This window comes from Anarrhichthys ocellatus, unplaced genomic scaffold (genome assembly GCF_004355925.1).
Source record: "Anarrhichthys ocellatus isolate YVR2014 unplaced genomic scaffold, GSC_Weel_1.0 scaffold30, whole genome shotgun sequence".
Taxonomy (NCBI): Eukaryota; Metazoa; Chordata; class Actinopteri; order Perciformes; family Anarhichadidae; genus Anarrhichthys; species Anarrhichthys ocellatus.
Genome location: NW_022280060.1, coordinates 743,886 through 763,468, shown reverse-complemented (window position 1 = coordinate 763,468; position 19,583 = coordinate 743,886). Strand labels below are relative to the sequence as shown.

General features: G+C 42.5%; 1 protein-coding gene across 9 annotated transcripts in view; it reads left to right on the top strand.

Annotated features, from left to right (window-relative positions):
* ttll7 (tubulin tyrosine ligase-like family, member 7) overlaps positions 1–19,583 on the top strand; it is a 68,538-nt gene that overhangs the window by 4,160 nt on the left and 44,795 nt on the right. For 8 of the 9 annotated variants that reach the window (XM_031864205.1, XM_031864200.1, XM_031864198.1 and 5 more), the window contains exons 2-9: positions 2,980–3,392; positions 3,739–3,870; positions 5,902–6,023; positions 8,387–8,454; positions 8,727–8,885; positions 12,543–12,759; positions 14,793–14,957; positions 18,629–18,787. In XM_031864205.1, coding sequence (XP_031720065.1) covers positions 3,368–3,392; positions 3,739–3,870; positions 5,902–6,023; positions 8,387–8,454; positions 8,727–8,885; positions 12,543–12,759; positions 14,793–14,957; positions 18,629–18,787 — 1,047 coding nt within the window. In that variant the 5' untranslated portion in view covers positions 2,980–3,367. The other variant, XM_031864206.1, reaches the window with a different exon arrangement.

Below are 19,583 nucleotides of genomic sequence, written 5' to 3'. Positions count from 1 at the left end.
GGGGGGGGGGCATGTTGTTTGTCAACAGCACGGCTTGGCTCACTTTATCACCCCGACTCTATTTTGTTGCTCTGCCCCTCTGTGCTAATCTCATTCCAGTCTCTGTCCTCTCCAGGATCAATGCCTCGTGCTTACCACAGGCAGACGAAGAGGCCAACAGTGAAGTCCGGAATGCTCGAGTAATGCAATTGGATTGTTTCCCCAATTTCCCCTAATTTGCAGATGTGTACATGTAGACCTACAGGTGTATCTGTGCGTATGGACAGTAAACGTTGGTAGATAGAGAAGGATGGGATTTTCAGTGGAGTCTCACCACTAGAGGCTACTGTTGATCTCTGTATGAAACGCAGAAGCGGCACCAAAAAACAGTCTACTGTAGATATAGCCTGGTATATACTACCTATGACTTATAGTTTATGTAGTTATATATTTTACTATACTCCATGGACCGATACCCTGTATCTTAATGAGTCACATTTTTAATTGTGGCTATTTTTCCTATTGGAAAATGATACATCTTGATTAGAATGTGCATCACTTCCCCATTTCAACCATCGGAAGAGGCTGAGCAGGAAACTGCCTTACATGCATCATGTGATATGTGGTGTTGGTTTCTTGTGGTTCTTTCTTGTTTATGGGTTGTGATCAGGTCAGTCAAAGTGTGACATTTGTCTTTTCTTTATTTTAATAATATCATAGGTAAAAATACCCAGTCATTTGCAAGAAAACAAAGAGTCAACATATAGATAAATATAGAGGAAAATGTTGTTTATCTCTCCCACAATCATGTCACAACCCTTCAGCTTTATCTTGTAGCTCCATGATGGAGCGGGGTTCTGACCTCTCAATCTATAAGTATGGATCACTGTCAATTCTAAATTGATCAGCTACATGCACTATTTGACCTGCGAGGATCACGAGCTGCTGGAATCGTTCCAAGCATGCTGTAAATGTATTGCTTGCCAGTCCATCATTGGACGGGCAGTTTGGAGTCTCCAGTCCACCTGAATGCTGCTTTGTCTTTAAAGAGGGGAGTTTCTAGGATTTCAGGACATATGGGTCTTAGCCCGGACCTCTGTAGGGGGGTGAGGGGGGATCCTACCCCAGGAATTTTTTTTTTCTTTTTTTTTTATGAACTCTATTTTTGAGGCTTTTTTTGCACTCTGGCATCTTATTTACATTCAAAATACGTGTCTTCATCATTGACAAGAATAAAGTGTGTACCACAGAAAAAAACTGTTTTTTACCTTCCAGATTAATAAATAATTGTGTTGACGATATTTGCATAGTTGTTAGTAATTTGTATTATATTGAGTAGAATCAGAATACTTCTATTGACGATTAATGTATTTATGGTAACAGTTGTGGAATGTAACTTCGAACATTTGCACTTGAGCTTTTTCCATTTTATGCTACTTTATACATCTACTCCACTACATCTCATGATATAGTGGAGTAGATGTATAAAGTATATAAAGTAATATAATGAGCCCCACCTTTACCAGCGGCAACGATGAAGTGATGAACAAATCAACGCATCAGTAATAATACAATCATATAATATACATTATTCTGCATGAGTGCTTTTACTTTTGGTTCTTCGAGTATTTTTTTATGATAATACTTTTGTACTTTTACTCTTAACAGAGTATTTTACTCTCTCTCTTCTCTCTCTCTCCATCATCAGCTGGTGTCTCTCTCTCTTCTCTCTCTCCATCATCTGCTGCTGTCTCTCCCTCTCTCTTCTCTCTCTCCATCATCTGCTGCTGTCTCTCTCTCTCTCTCCTCTCTCCATCATCTGCTGCTGTCTATCTGTATATCTGTCGGTCTGTCTGTGTATTTCTCTCTCTCCAATGTGACTTTAAGGAAGTGCTTTCACACCAGGCACAAGCCTACTTCATATCTTGTAAATCAGACTACATAGACTCACTTCTTAGCCTATCCTTTCTTCTCTTTTGTAAAAATACAAAAAGATTGTTTTTTTTTTTCCAACTGGACCTGTAGCTCTGCCATTTCTCCTGTAACGTTTCTCTTCCCACTGTGACTCACTCAGCGCTGACCGTCAGAACCAAGGCAACAAACAAGAACTGTATTTACTTTAACAGTCTGCTACGTTCTGAAGACTATCACACATTCATTACATCTGTTTCTTTGCTGGCTTACATTTACATTTAAATGATATATTATTATTGTTATATTATATGACCCGATGTCTCTGAAAATGTGAGAAATCTAGAGCAGCCTACAGGGACAAAAGGGAAACATGCAAACCCCACACAAAGAAGACAGGGACTCAAACCTAGTCCTCTCTGGCTGTGATGCAACAGTGCTAACCACTGAGTCACTACGCTTCCTCAGCCAGTAAAACAAATGAAATGTGACAGAGCATCTCAGCGATGGTTGATTAACCCCAAAAGTGGTTTGAAGACACACACTCAGACCAAACAATAACAAAATCTGGCTGATGACTGGTGTTCATTTCCCACACCACTTCATAGCCTGAAGCATCCTTGTATTGTAAAGATGCCATCTGTTTGAATGAAGTGACCTCTCAGCCATACAATGAAACCCAGCTGGCACACACATCAGACACAATGGGATTCTGCAAACTCTTTACTTTGACAACCACATTAATATTTCACAGTGGTTCCATGGAATACCAATTAGTCCAGCGGACGTCACACGGCTTTAGATTATTTTATTAGTAGTACTACGGCGTCAGAGCTCTCACTGAACTGTTACGCTTGGTGTCAGATTGACTGATGTAGCCTGTGATAGGCCTATGTGCTGCTGTTGCTGCTGCTGCATTACATCAAAAGCATGTCCAATGCACTCCAGTCCAGTGAGAGCATACACACACACACACACACACACACACACACACACACACACAGATCCACAGTGGTCACCCTCCGAGCAGTCAGCCTACCACGGCTGTTCTGCTGCTGTAAAAGATCTTTTTTTTCTTCTGTTCTACAGGCATTCCTATCCATCCCTCTGTCCACCCCCTCCTTCCCTCTCTCCTCTTGGGGCTGTAAAGAAGCTGGGGCTGTGTAGACCCTTGAGAGGCCCTCCTCCCTCCCCCCCTCCCCCCCCCCCCCCCCTCCCTCCTTCTCACTCTTCCCCACCACTGCACACTCAGACTCTGCTGCTGCTCTTTATGTTGCTGAAAGGCACCAGGGAGATGCTCAGATGATCCATTGGGCCATCCTGAACCACATCGTCCATACAGCCCGAGACAGGGAAGACTAACTACTGCAAGTGTGAGAGACCCCTCGGAGGGTGCTGCGAGTACCCTGTGAGGCCCGCCCTCCCGCCAAGCTTGGCAGAAAGCTTGGCTTGCCCCTTCACTCCTCCGGCCCCTGAGATGCCCTCTCCTCCCAATGAAGGAGGTCAGTAAGAGAGGTCCAACTCTCTCGGGACTGCCAGGGTTATTCTGTTGTATACCTGACCACCTGCTCATATATGTACCTGCCATCATCAGTACTATTCTCCCCTGCATAGAGCCACACAAGCACACACATACACAAAAACACACACAGATCATGATGCATGCAGCTATAGAAAACTAGACGCCTAATTCATTTACTCCCTAGCCCCATAAACAAACCCCACTAAATCCCCTGCCGATGTGAGACAAATATATTACAATACTCCAGCAACTCCTGCTCCCCTCCCAGTCTGGAGCACAAGCTGTGACCGTATCTAGGCTTCTTTTAATGCCGTCTTTTCCTCCAGAGGATCAAGGAGCGTCCCCTGTGAACGGGCCATCTGTGGGCTCCTTCCAGAGCAGTGGGAAGAGGAAGGGGCGCACCAAAAAGAAGAAAGGCGCTATCACCGCCAATGTCACTGGCACCAAATATGAGATTGGTACGGTATTCTATTTCTAATGATATTAAAACACTCACAAATTACAGCAACCACAACCACAAAAAAAAGATATACAAATGTTGGATCAAAACAGGTTTGAAAAAGGAGCTAAAGCAGGCTTGTACACTTCAGAAATGTCAGTCTACAAAGATAAGATATCTTTTGATCACAGAGTTCGTCTTAATGGAGAACTAGTGCAGGATGAAAGAGGCTTTCTTTGAGATGGGTGATGAAACCCTTTCATCGATGTACATTATCCTAGTGTTGATGTTTTTTGTAGGAAAACAAGTGAGTTGCCTGAAATGGTTTAGCAGCAGTGTTCGTGGTTGTAGCTTCAGTTGTAGTATTAGTATAACTTTTTTTCAGGTTACTGCTTACATATAAACATTGGCTGCACTGTTAACATTGATGAACACACACTAAATGATAACTGTCCTGAAAACATTTTGTCCAATTTAGCTACATTGTGTATACTAAGCCTGTACTACAAAGTGTCAGATTTCAAGCATTTTAATTGATATATTGATTTTCTTCATGACAATTTCATGAGTGAGCAAGACCAACATTTCGGGGTGGTCCTGCAGGTAAGATTAATGTACTGTGACACAGTGAATTGTATATTAATTTTGGAATTGGCTCTCCGTATGGCTCAGTCAGTCCCTCAAAATCACAGCAAATCTAATCACAATAAAATAATACACTGTAGATTGTCCTCCCGACAATAAAATCTAATTTTGCTGTGGTGGATTGTTTGGTTGTTATTTAATGTCTTGAATTAAACTTAATAGAGTTGCAGTCCAGCAACAGTTCACACAGAGACAGCTCGGCTTTACATGCATACATAAATCTTTATTGAGGTAATTTAACTTGGCAGTGAGGTCTTTTTGAGAAGGGCAAACAGAAGCATAGTAAGCACTCCTTACATGGCTAGTATTTGCCAGTGTGGCAGCACAGCTCTCAGGGGTGAGCTACAACCTATGAAATGAAGGAGTCAGCAGCAGAAAGTAGAAGTTGGGGGCTGCCCGGATCCTGTAGGTAGATGGGAGGCTAGCTGTGATTCAGTTTGCTTGCTGTGACGAGACCCTCGCGGTGGCCATTCTGAGAGTAGTGCAGGGCTATTTTGAAGGAAAATTAACACTAAGGGCCAGATGGATGGCTCATTTTTGCTGTTACCTTTTTTTTCCCCGCTGTCTTTTCTTGTTTCAGAATTGATAGTAGTACAGGTAAAGGCTAAAGGTCAGGGAATATGGTGTGGGGAAATTTGCTTTACACCCACTGAGAAGGGAATGTCCACTCCGGCACTAAGGAGGTCTGTTGCGCGAGATGTGTAAGAAAGGATTGATTATAGCTTTGTACTCAAAGACCCTACTGGTATCTGTAAGTATAGGCCTGCTGTGATGTAAACCCCCCGTATTCCAGTTAGCAAAACACTGTTAGCCTCTACCGACATTAACAGATGGATGAAGTTGCATCGGAAACACCTTTTTTCCCATTCAAGCACCATCATGCAACATTAGGCAAGCCTTCTCCAGGTTTGTGAAGGCTTTCAAGATATTAATTAATACCACGTTTCGTTAGGGCATATGAATTTTTCATTACCCACTGAATAATGAATAGTTGTTGGATTAATGTCCAAATGGGCATGCCACCTATCTCTCATATATGGGGTTTCCAGTGGGATTTGAATGCATTACAGACAATTAATTTATCTTTTTGAAGAGAGGCATTACGATTGGCTGCTCTGCAACCATTCCACGAATGGTAAATATTGCTGCAAGCTTTTTGATCTATAATCTCCCGGACTCATTTCTCTCTTAATGTATGCAAAAACAGAAATTAAGCCTAGCAGAAAGTGAAACATTGATCTGTAAAGTGGAAATATTTGATTTGTGGGTCCAAGTTACATCTTATCTCTTATTTAGCATCTATAACTGTAAGTTACTTTGTTATCATGAATACAAAGTTTATTTAAATGACTGCAGAGCTATTTCTATTCATGGAGTACAATCTAATGTGATTGTTTTTCCCCAGTTCGTATAGTCATCAACGAGGTGGACTTCATCAAGACCCGGGAAGATGACGAGACTGCCAACCTCATCTGGAATGATTCCGCCGTGCAGCATGAGAAAATCGCTGAGCTCAGGAATTATCAGGTACACAGCATGGCTACCATGTCAAGTCAGCACACATTGTTCAGCGGCACCGTAGCTTCGAGGTTAGAGGAGAGAATAACGGTGACAGATCCAATAGCTGCACTGAACAGGGAGAAAAAAACCTTTATAGTAGCTCCAATACAGCTGCTCCGTGGCCAGCAGCAAAGGCCATGATACTGATCAGCTCCCAGTGGACGTATCTACCTTTGGAAAGTGAAAAGTCTCGAGCAGCAGTTCAGAAAAAGAACACGAGTGTTCAGTTTATTTTAAAGGTAACCCAAATGTTAAAAACAAAACAACCCAGCTCTGATGTGTATATCACTGGTGAGGTGAGGAGGGATTTTCCCCAAGGGAAGAGAGAAAAAGGAGCAAGAGATGCCTTAGAAATGAAACCAAAGAAAAGAAAGGCATACAAAGGATGAAACCAACATGACAGCTACTGCAACCCTCCCATGCTTAGAGAATTTTATCTTAATGATTTTCCTATAAAGAAAACTAAATCCCTTCCTTAGGAAACTCCTTTGGTTGGAGTTGGATACACATGACACAGTTTCCTTTAGATTCTTCAAAGTTATTACAGCACAAAGTATTCATAGATAAGTTTCTACACGCTTGTATGATAGACCAGTTTGATGCAAGGCCTACTCCCACATGTGATGACACATTACAGGACGTGTCACGTATACTGCTGGCAGTGAGCAAATGCAAAGAGGTTTGACAAGAATTAAGAAAATAAATTCTCTTTGTCATCGACTGTTGTTTATGTGAAAAGTTTAAAAGTAATAATTATCACTGAAGCCTATTTATTTGGCAAGTCATATAACTTCAAATAACCGACCTTCTGAAGTTTCAGTTCAAGTACGAATGATCAAAACAACACAATGTAGAGTTTTTGAAGTTACCTCTGCCGTAAAAAAAAAGGTTTGCACACCACATGGCCATATAATTCCTACTTGTCTCCAGTAGAAATAAAATAAAAGCTAAAGGAAAATATATAGAGGTTACAGATGGAAATGGGATGGTGTATTGAGACATTTGGGACGGAGTAATAGTAAATGTCGGAATAAAATAAAATAGAATAGAAAGAAATGAAAAAGTGAAGATGGATGAAAGACTCCCATCTGCTTTTCCTCAGACCCTGGGAGGTAAGAGGGAGACAGCAAATAGGAAAGAGGGAGAGGGAACAACAGAGCGCACACAGAGACAGATAAGGAGATTGACAAGTAGACTGACAGGTTAAGAGCAGCAGGGGGTAGGGGCAGGTTTCAGATGTCTCTAGTGATGTTGACAAGACGGGCCTAAACAACAAGGGCTGCCCTGAGTTCTATGTACTAGTCTGAAAATGATCTTACCTCTGTTTGACCTGCCTGTCCTGCTGACTGAACTTGCTGCTGCTGCTGCTCCCCCTCAGCTCCGAGCGTTAGCCATCCATCTTCCCGAGTGCTTATTTGATTAGACCGGGCACTAATGATCGATTAAATCACATGCTAGGAAGAGTATGGCTTGTTAGGACAGGGGCAGCAAGAGTTCAGCTTAAGTAGATTGAATATTACAAATACTGTAACGGCTTAACGTGTAGCAATGTGGCTAATGTTTTCACATAGAACTGGTGATTTGCTGTCAATTGTTTTCACTTGCTCGCTCGCGCCGCTGTGGTATTTCACGAGACAATTTCTCTGTAGAATAGTAGAAGTCCCTCAACAATTGGTTTTGATTTCCCCTCACAAGCCACGTCGTCTCGCGGCATTGGCATAATTGTGCAATCTCTTCCGAATCCCTAATTACGTCCGTCTCGTTTGGATAATAATCACGGGATCCTTTTACACTGTGCTTTCTCTCGTTCTCCCTCTATTAATTCTTTCCTTTTTCCCCCGTTTAGTGATGTACTGTGAGAGTTTGCTGTCAAGTTTCAGTTCATATGAGCCTAATTAACGCCCCTGTTCAGGCTCATTTGGTCAAAGAATACAGAAAACCCAGAGTTTTTCCTTTCCCTCCCGCCCCCCCTTTCGGGGCATTCAAAGCAATTCATTCAACTGTCACTGCAGGAGCTTGCGATGCAGAACCAATTACCTCGGCCCCTCGCAGTTGAGATTGATCTTTTTTTTTTCTCTCGCCTCTTCCCTCCCCAGCCTTTAAAGTAAAAAAAAAAAGAAAAGGAAAACATGGTAAACTAAATAAGGGTTGAGAAAGGTCTCAGCGTCACCTTTTTGTTTTGGGTCCGTAATTGGGCATAAATGTCAGAACATTGTAAGCTCACTTCAGGTTGCTGCCTTTAATGTGCTCGTTTTTATGAAGGGGTGGGGGTGGAATTGAGTGGCGTAATGGCCCTAACAACATTATTATGTCTGCCTGTCCCTCTGCAGAGAATTAACCATTTCCCTGGCATGGGCGAAATCTGCCGGAAAGACTGCCTAGCAAGAAACATGTCCAAGTAAGTTTTCAAATGAGATTACTTTGGTACAGTTTGCAAATGTGAAAAAACAAGAGCATTTCAAAGCTCCGTGTTTAGCCACCTGGCACTTGAAAAAGTCACACCTGGGTACTTGTAGCACTTCACCATTACAAGCCAAATAACTAGAAGATACTGCTTTAAAAGCACAAAATTCATCTTTACTTTTAGAAAAAATGTAACTTGTAATTTTGAAAAGTACAAATACAAAATGTTGCTGTACTCCAAAACACTTTTTCTCTTTGTTTCTCCAGAATGATCAAGAGCCAGCCTCATGAGTACAGCTTCATACCCAAAACTTGGATCTTCCCTGCCGAGTACACTCAGTTCCAGAACTATGTCAAGGAGTTACGCAGGAAACGCAAGCAGAAGACCTTTATCGTCAAACCCGCCAACGGAGCCATGGGTCACGGGTAGGTCAGAGGCTAGCAAGTGCCCCCGAGCAATCAAACAAACTGGCTGTAAGACTGGCGGAGGCACGAAAGAGAGGGGAGAGAGTGACTGAAGCAGAGGATAGAAACTAAGCAAGATAGTGAGTGTCTGCGCGAGTGAGTAGAGGAGGAAATATAGAGCAAATAGATGACAAGCACAACAAAACAAGGCAATAAGAGGTTTGTGACCCTGACATGAGTGTCGATGGAAAAAGGTATTACGGCTGGGACAAGATTGAGTATTTGAGCTGAGAGGTTGTGGTGAATCTCATTGTTGGCCTCTTTGTCCTCGATGGTCACACTCACCATAAATCAGAGGTTATCGGTGCCAGTGTAGGACACACACACACACACACACACACACACACACACACACACACACACGGTTCCTGGCAGTTACTGTAGTTCCTTCCCTGAAGGTCTCTGCATGTGATTATTTGGATTCCTTTATGAGGCACCATCAGCAGAGAACAATCAGACTACAAAATGGACCAAGGTGGGTGCTGCAGGGGACTCTGTCTCACCATAACATCTCTTTATCAAATGATGAGCAGGCGCTGGTACCTGAATGCATATTTCCTACAGTGCCTATCTCAGGTTGTGAAGTTTTCACTATCCTGAAGTATTAAGAGAATCAGTATAGAATCCTGGTGACATGGCCTCTTTACTCTGACATTAACCAGTTTATTAGGTACACCTATACCCTCTAAAGCAATCAACACACCTAACGTGTGTAAATAGGGGTGGACAAAACAATACAAAGCAAAGTTTACCAAAGGGTTGAATTGACCGCTCTCTGACACAGTGTCAACAAAACTAAGACTGGGTGAGAGTGGGGGTGGTGTTGATTTTAAACTTGCTTGTGAAGGAGTTCCAGGTGCCACTGACTAGGAGGAGATCAGTTGATTAAAATCCAGAAGGTCCCTGGAGAAAGGGACATTTGGGCTTCTCTGTTCAATCTACCAAACACTGACCAGGATAAGTGATTTAAAAAAAATAGATGGATGTAACAGAAATGTTCTACAACACAAGTATCCAAAATTGTCTCTAAAATAAACCCAGTAACTGACTCTAATGTTCTATGTATGAGTCATAGCTAACAACACGGAATTCTGCTAAGCTACTGTGTGCAGGTCAAGCATACATGTACAGGACTAACATAAAGTGTAAATGCTAAGTGCTTTCAAGTTCAAAGTTTCCAGTGTGGTTGGTTTAAAAAAATAAAATATGAACTAAAAGACAGGCCCAACTGTGGATATTATAATTTGGCTACAATACAGGCTCCTCTGAACAAAATTAGTTTTTGTTTTGCACATATAGCTCTCTTGAACACTTCCGAATACGTTGAAACTGTTCAGATTGCGAAAAACAATTAATAGGCATTCTTTTTGACTTGCTATTCTTTGATATTGTGATCCCTAAAGTGCATGTGTGAAGAAATACTTTGGAGTGCATTCATGACTGGCACCAATAGGTGGGGATATTGAAGTACAAATAGCTCAGTGTGCCTCACCTCTCCCTCTAATTCTCTTTGAATTTGTCCGTTCTGGTATAATGTGAGCATTACTTAGAACTCCATGCTGCACTAAGCCCTTATTTATTAAAGAATAAAAGGCAGCAAAGGCTGAATTATAGCAATACATTAAGAATATGAAAGATGTTGAGTTTAGCTCGACCACTCAACGGCGGGCGGTTCACAAGATTAGATTTTTTTTTCTCAATTCTTTTTTTGCATGGTGTGACGCGGCAGGAAATTAAGTTATATCTACTCCCTGTAATTTATTTTTCCGTCGGCCAACAAAATTAAGTTATTGTTTGTGTCGGAGGCGCAGCTTGTTATAAGGGAAACAAAATAAAAACGCGTGCAGGGCTTAAAAAGGCGAGATCCCCTCCGGTGCCAAATTAAATAGGCAGGGGAGAGGGGGCCGTGATTATCTGACACCCCAGCTCATCAATCATGTCGTCTTCTCCTCAGCTACTCCTCCTTGACTAGCCAGCACTGTTAACCCTGTCTTCATCATTCAGCTCGCTGTTTGAAAGGCCCTTTCACAGAGTCGGTCAGCCTACAATCAACTTGTCCCTGTTCTTTTCTACTCAATCACTGTTATAAGCAGACCAATGACACGGCAGTATTTTAGTTGGCAGGAGCAAGTGGTGATGAGGAGTGGTTGATAAACCTGAAAGTAACAACAACGTCACACTGAGGCAGATCTAAGCTGGGAAACCTCTGAAGACAGGACTGCTGACCTAAGACCATAACCTGAGAGGAAGTACCTGATCTCAGTCCAGACTCGCACTAAGAAGCTCATCACCAATGCTGCAGTTTTTCGCTTCATTAGAGTTAACCAAGCAGTATTCTTTTAGACATAGACTGCACTGTTCCCAGCATACTGTATGTTCTATGTGATTACAGAGCAGAATAACATTTGCCCTTAATACCTCAAACTGTACTTTTTTTTTTTTAACAATCAAGGCTTTACATCTTGGCCATATATTGTGTTTGTATGTGGTGTGCCTGCTTGCATGTGTATAATGGAGCCTTCCAGGCTGTGCATGTAACCAATTTAGGCCAAGTCTGCCTTAACTAAGAGTGATGGTGATATAGGTCAGTCGCGATGCCGGTACATAGTGGGAGATTGTTTAGAAACGACCCCTCACCCTGCCTGCACACACCCACACACATACGGACACACTTTCACTCAGTTTAAAAAATATTGCCCCTCAACCTCGCGTGCACGGCCACATGGATGCACGTAAACCAACACAACTCATTCTGGAGTCCAGCTCGTAAAGGCCTGCATACCTTAAGGCCTGAGTGCCAGTGACATGAGACCAAAGCAAATGAATTAGAGGTTGAGGTTGAAACGGAGCACAATGTCTGCTCCTATTAACCTGCACACAGCTGAAAGAGCCTGCTACAGCATGTGATGCTCTGTGCCATTCAGACAGTTTGGCTTCAGAAAATCACAATGTTCTCCAGATGCTTGCATCTCAAGACAAACCAGCATTGTATTGTACCTGTCTGTGTTTTTTTTTGTACATTTATTTTTCAAGAGCTTTATTTAGATGGCCAAGTAATGAAGAGAGTAGCAAAAGCTTTGGAACGTTTAAATGTCCCTCAGAGCCAAACAGCTTGTCCTGCTCAAACTGGACCTAAGTCATGCTGAGCACACTCATTTACAAATGTTTTCAGTGAAGGTTCTGTAGAAGTGAAAGGTCATATCATAAATACCACCAGGGCACCATGGCTAAACGTCTTCAGTGTAAATGTAATGCTCAGTAAGGACATAGCTTCTCCTTCATTTATTGCTTTTAGGAATGTGAAGATTAAAAGTCTCCACCATAAAAGGCAGATGTGGCACCCCAGTAATATGTCCTTAACTTTCCCCGATGATTTAAAATGAAATATAGTGTTAAAACCTATAAAATCTGTATACTGTTTGGCTTCATTTTTTTGCTTCAACGCGTATGTATGACGGTGCCAATATCATCAGTCATGTTCATGGTCCCTGCTATGCTGCCATCTATCATTTTTTTAATTATCTTTTTTGTCTTTACTGTGCCATATTTTATTATGCTGCTGACGACCCCCCAATTCCCCCCCCCCCCCGAGGATTAATAAAGTTTCTGTCTATCCAGGATCTCGCTTATCCGAAACTGCGAGAAGCTGCCAGCCCAGGAGCACTTTATCGTTCAGGAGTACCTGGACAAGCCCTTCCTGATGGAGGGCTACAAGTTTGACCTGCGCATCTACATCCTTGTCACGTCCTGCGACCCACTTCGCATTTTTCTCTACAATGACGGCCTGGTTCGCATGGGCACAGAGAAGTACCATGCACCCAGTGAGGCCAACCTGGTGAGTCACTAACAATAATACTGATAATAAAGATGATGACATTTATTTGTGTAGGATTTTTCCCATAGACTGAGAAAAAACGTGCATCTTTATCTGTGTACCATCTGTGCACAAGGCCAGTTTGATGAGTTGTAGACATACACCCTTCATGGATTTCTATTGGAAAGTAGATACAGAACCTTGTGTGTGGCCAATCGGGCGAGTCAGAAATGCGCTACAGACGGATAGTAGAAGTAGATTCACAATGCACTCCCATGAAGCGGAGCCATGGGCTTGTGGAAGTCACCATAATCAAATTAGACACACAAACACACAGCAGGACAGAGGTTGGGAAACAGTGTTATCGCTGTATGATCACGAAACATACATGTACTCATATACACAGTCAACAGTGCCCAAATGCAGACAACTGTAAGGCTGTACACACACACACACACACACACACACAAAATGGGCAGGCATACTGTATGCACACGGAGTGTAAATGTCCACATGCCAGATGTCTCCTGTAATATCAAGCCGCTCATATTTGCCTTGAGGTTCTGCACCTGCTGAAGCACAGTCTGTTGCTGATGATGAGATGTACACACATGCACACACACACGCACGCACGCACACACGCACACACACACACACACACACACACACACACACACACACACACACACACACACACACAGCTTCCTATCAAGTGTGATGCTTATCTACAATGTGAACACACGCTCACATAGACATGCTGGACCCCTCCTGTGACACAAATGTGTATTGTCTTACCCGGTCTGTGACACATGATGTAGTGAGTCGTGCCACGGAGATGGATGTTCAATCCCACAGAGAGTGGCTCCCAGACAGCCATCATGGGCTGGAGTGGCCTCCGGTCACAGCGTTATTACCTTTGAGGCTAAGGACAAGGATGTATTGTCTTCAACTGTGAGGGATGGTGTTTAAAGAGACGGATACCACAAGGGTTACACAATCGCTAGTTATAATCAACCGTTCGTTTTAGCCTTGCTCTGTTGGAACTATGGGGCACTATGGCTTCAGTGCTTGAGATTTTGGTGATCTATGATTGTAAGCATGCTCTGCTGTTGCACTCATTATCTGTCTCTCCCATAAGGGCAGAAGGAACCATTTTTAGAATAGAGCATTGGTAATTCCCATATAGCACAGCGAGCTGTTCTTTATTTTTCCGACTGCACCATTTCTTACCATCTTTAGTTGTTGCCAAGGGACACGTTTGTGATGTTTTTGTTTTTTCCTTTATTCATGTCCTTATTACTTATGAGGAAAAGTTTTACATTACATTGTGGGTATGTGCACTGTGGGGATAAAAGCGTGAACACCCTTGAGGATGTTGTTTGCTGAGACGATTATCATCACTGACAACGATATAATTACACTAAAGAGCACTTGCACAGGCACCACAGCTATTTAAGTACAATATACAGTTTATACTCCATGTATTAAAATAACATTTCATTGTATCTACTATTGCACTTGCTTCAGTGGAGTAATTTGTAGCCATTAGTATTAGATAGTAGTTGAACTGGACAACTCTCAGCTATGAATGCATCTAACTTTGAGCAGGAAGCAGGTGAACACGAGCCTAACTTCTGTAAATGAAGGAATTCAGGGGAAATAAGAGAATAGTTTTTTTATGCGACAATGAACAAAACATGCCATCTGGTGCAAATACAATCTGCTGTTGCTCTGACATTTGATTTTGTATGTCAGAGCTTATGTAAAGACCACAGACCTTTGATTAAGCAATCTACCACATCTGGTCAAATTGTAGATATCCTATATTTTTTAATTCAATATTTTCTTTCATCATATTGATGATGGTAGTATGTCCATTCAGCCTCTAAAATCGTGCCTATTTTTCCTCAAATCTGTGTTCTTATGTAAGAGCTATCGCATGAAGTTATTGCACAGCTATCGAATGAAATGAAGCTAGAAATCGTTAGCTAGAGACAGGTGTGAACACGCACGTGTTGACGTACAACCCTCCTAACTCACCTTCGTCTCCACAGAGCCAGCTCTACATGCATCTGACCAACTACTCGGTCAACAAACACAATGAGAACTTCGAGCGAGACGAGACCGTGGACAAAGGCAGCAAGAGGTCCATCAGTTGGTTCACCGAGTTCCTCCGCGCCAACGACTACGACGTGGCCAAGTTCTGGGGAGACGTCTCTGTACGTGGGTAGTCCACCCAAACAGACACAAACACAAAAACACAGATACACACAGATACACCGTGGCGGATGTGTACTTCCACAAATGCAAGGATGTGCGGTATGATAACAAGACGCGCCACAAATGCAAACAACGCGTGCATGTGTTCCCAAGTGCAATCTGTGTAAGCGTACACTCATATATACACATGCTCTTTCTACTAACCAACACACGTCGCACAAAGAACACGAGCGGACCAGCAAAAGGTTTGATATGATTTGTTATGACAGTAATTCAGTGAGCTTCCGAGCTTTGTTTAGGAAGAGCTCGGTGAAAACATCATTCCAGGAGGATGAGCTTTTCTCTATCCGGCCCTACTCTCAGCTCAACCTTTACCTCGTACATTTTCTTTCATCAAAGTCTCTCTGGACGATTCTTTTACCTCCTATTCCTGATTCATTCACTTTTTTTTTTAAACTTTTACCCATCCATCCCATCATATGCTCCTTTGTCTTTCTGTTAGTACTCTTGTCGTTACATCTTTCTTTTCTACCCGTTTCTTTTTCCCCGGTTCCGTTCATGTCCTTTTCTATTTCATTCTTCTTGACCGTGACTTTTTGTCCCTCTGTCCGTATTCATTTGGGGTGCATGGTCCCTCAGTGATTGTTCTGTGTTCCACTGTCTGTTCTCATGCTACAAGCGTTCAACCTCAAAATCAAATCCCATTGGTTATTATACTTTCCTCAAGGCAATCTTTTATTTCTTCTTTCCATCAGCTTTTACTTTTCTTTATGTTCACGTTGAACAAAGTGGTTTTTAAAACTGTTGTAGGTCTTGTAGCCGGTGTTTTACCTCATGCTTTAAGTTCTTGTTTAGGTAATGTTTCCTTTCCTTCATTCTCCACTCCTATCCATCTTTCTTTAATCTCTCTATGTGATCCATTTTGTCTGGGCGTTAAAGTTCTTTTTTCTACTCTTCTTTCTCGCTTCTATTTCTTTTTTCTCACATCCTGCTTGTCTTGACACATCAGTGTCGCCCTCTGCCTCAGCTAGACCATCCTCCTCTTCTCTTGCTCTCTCAACATTTTTGTCTCTGCTCTTTCCTCAGAAGTTGCACCACTTTGGTGTTAGTGCTGTCCGTTTGCACTCACACACTGTTTTATTTCAACTCTGTATTCATGCTCTCCGCTCACTCTCCTCTCTCCTTCTCTTTTCATCTCTCCTCTTACATTTTGTTCCTGTACAGACCAAGCAGGCTGCCCTGACTCTTTCCGCCAACGGTCACAGTCAGAGAGTCAGAGAGTTTGTTTGCCAAAAGATTGTCTGTGGGGGTTAAGAATATAGTGTATGTGGTTTTCCCCCCCCCATGTTTCACTGATATCTCTTTCATATTGAGGTATTATTGATGTGCTGTATGGGGCACAGTGTCCAAGGTTTGACCAGCAAAGCCACAGCTTTTTTATGTGGGTGTAATTTTGAGACCAGCATCCGAATAGGAATGCTAATTATAGAGGCCACAGCTAGACCATCGTACCGTTCTCCTGCATCTAGCAGTGTTACAGAGAAAACTGCAGGCCAGCAGCACTGCGTGGGGCTTGACTGGTGAGGGGGAAGCGTAGTGTAGATGTTGTGTGTGTGTGTGTCAGAGTGACCATGTAGTAGACAATTAAATAGCTACACTGAGGATGTCTACTCTGATGGTACCATTAGAGTGCATTGATGCTCCTTCTCTGATCCGGTAGGTCTATGGTGGACATTCAGAAACATTAAAGGTTACACATATTTATGTCACTCAAATTCAAATGCATATTTCAACCTGTTTAAGCCATTTATTATTTTTTCTGTTTAGTTTGAAATGCTTTCCTTTGTAATAAAAATATATCATTTTACTTGAGGAAAAACTTTACTTCCTACTACTGCCTCTAGTTTAAATATCCTGCTGCAGAGGTGGGACCAAGTCATTGTTTTGCAATCTCAAGCTTTTGAACTCAAGACCTTCGTCAAGTCTTAAGTCAAGACAGGAAAGTCCTGAGTCAAGTCCCAAGTCCTAAACAAGTCATAATGCGCTCTTCACCAAATGTATTGCCAGTTGCGTTTTTGTCTGTAGTTTTCCACCCACACATTTTGCATGCTGCAGCTTTTTTTTTTTTGTTGAACACCGCATAGTTTATGTATGCAAACTAAATTATCTTTGGTATCATTTTCTCCAACTGCCGCTCGGTAACGTAACGTTAGGTCTTCATGGTTCTCTCATGCGTCTTGATTGGATGCTGTTGGATTGGTTCTAAGAAAGTGGAACTGGGGAATTAAGTGTCGACTTGCTGTTAATGAATAGAGTTACTGTTAGTAGATTCAGGAAATAATTGATGCGTTACAGTTTTTTTTTTTAAATAGCATACATTTTAATCTTTGGGCTCGGGGGAAGAATTTTCAAGACAAAAGATTCAAGTCCAAGGGAAGTCCCGATTAATTTATGTTAAAGGACAAGCCTAGTTGTGTGTCTTTTTTTTGGGGGGGGGGGGTGTAAAGTCATCAATTTTGTGACTCGAGTCCAGGTCATGTGACTTGAATCCACGACTCTACACACTGCTGGCTCCACTACACTGAGATCGAAAGAGAAGCCACGCTACTACAACAGAGACGATGAAAATGCCTCATACATGCACACACAAAATATTTTAAATAATAAACAAATGTATGCCGGTAAAACACAAAAATAAATCGATAAAATGGTTCAAAGAGGCTTATAAAACCATTTCAGCCCAAAGCTAACAAAACACAGGCACACATGCACAGTGCTCGGCAGTGGGCAGTGCTGGGGGCTCAGGATAAGGAGGGAGGTGATGGGGGTAGGGACAAAGACACACGTACACACCAGCCAGTACTGGGGACTTCGGGCATAAACGACACGAGTGGGAGCAGGTGTTTGTGCTGTGCAGCCTGTGGGTCAGACGGGTGGATGGACGGACAGATTGATGGAGGTGTGTGAGCGACAGACAGAAAAGGTATGGGGCTGCCGCCTTATCAGGCCAGGGCCAGACCACCATACCCCTCTCCTGCACCCAGCAGTCAGACTGGACTGGTCAAATGGCAGGCCAGCAGCACTGCGTGGGGCTTGACTGGTGAGGGTAAGCTTTGTGCAGAGTGTGAGAGTGTGTGTGTGTGTCAGAGTGAGCATGTTTACCCCAGCTGCACAGTGGGAGTAGGCTGGCAGGTAGCAGCCAGCAAACACATGTGTATACACACACATGAACACAGGTTGGGAGCCATTGGCCACTCAGATGGACCACCACCAACATTGGTGAAAGTCTGTGTGTGAGTAAAATCCAAAATATTCTGTGACAGTAATACTTTTTTGAGTATCTTTGAACAATTGAATGTTGTCCTACCTCTTTAAAAACCGTCTGTAGATTACAGGTGTAGTATGTGTCATGATTACTCAATTGTTAGAGTTTAGTCCTGAACCTAAAGGTTCAAGCATTTGTCTGCAGTCACAACCTGCAATTAAAGTCAGACCTCTACATAGCACCATTTTCAGTTAAAGAGGACATTTAATCAGCTGCTATAAAAAATGAGCTGCCTATAGCATTTAAGGATGTAGGCAAGTGACTAAAAAAAAAAAAAGTAAGATGTGCACTGTTTGTCAGCTCAGCTTGGTGATTCTCGATCTCTTTGTGTTTGTATCCTGCCAGGAGCTGGTGGTGAAGACCATAATAGTGGCTGAGCCCCACGTTTTGCATGCCTATCGCATGTGTCGCCCCGGCCAGCCACCAGGGAGCGACAGCGTCTGCTTTGAGGTCCTGGGCTTCGACATCATCCTGGACCGCAAGCTCAAACCCTGGCTACTGGAGGTACAACTCCGTATGTGTGTTTATGTGTTTATGAGGTGTGTGTGAAACGGCGTTAGTGTGTTTTAAATTTTTTCCGAGTAATTTCTACTCCCCATTGCTGACAAAAACGTTTTTTTTTTGCCATAATACGAAGAAGTGTATTTACTACATTTAAAGGGACAGTATCATTTGCTAATTTCAACGTTTTAATTTTACTGTGGTATATTTCGTCAATATTATGTATGTCAGTATATTTTTGAACTTCAGAACATAATGAATAATAATGAAAGCATTGTAAGGGATTTACCGTGATCGATAAAATATATTTTTAGGGTGTGTATGTGTGTGTTCGGCTGCCGTCTGTGCAGTCTCACCTGTCTGTGCTGCTACTAAAGTGACAGCGGCTCCTAAACTGAAGTAATGTGGCATCAGCGGGAGAGAGGGAGAAGTTGCCCCGCACTGACAGAAAGCATAAACACACACTGATTTTGCTTACACATTTTCATCCCTGGTGCACAAAAACACACACAAACATCTACACAGTCTCAAGTATGTATTTATGCACCTCCAAACACAACCAGAAGACACACTCCCATGTAAAATGAAAGGTTCACAACCACAAAAATGAACACACAATTACATGGATGTGTGCATTCATACACACACCCACGCATACAAATAGAGATGCAGGCATACACAGCTGCATATAAGACAAGACAAAGACCCCTTTTCCTCATACAAAGGCAAACATGCAGGGTAGGAAAATATAGGTCAGGACGGCAAGTTCACTAGCAAGACACCCACCCCTCATTCTCTC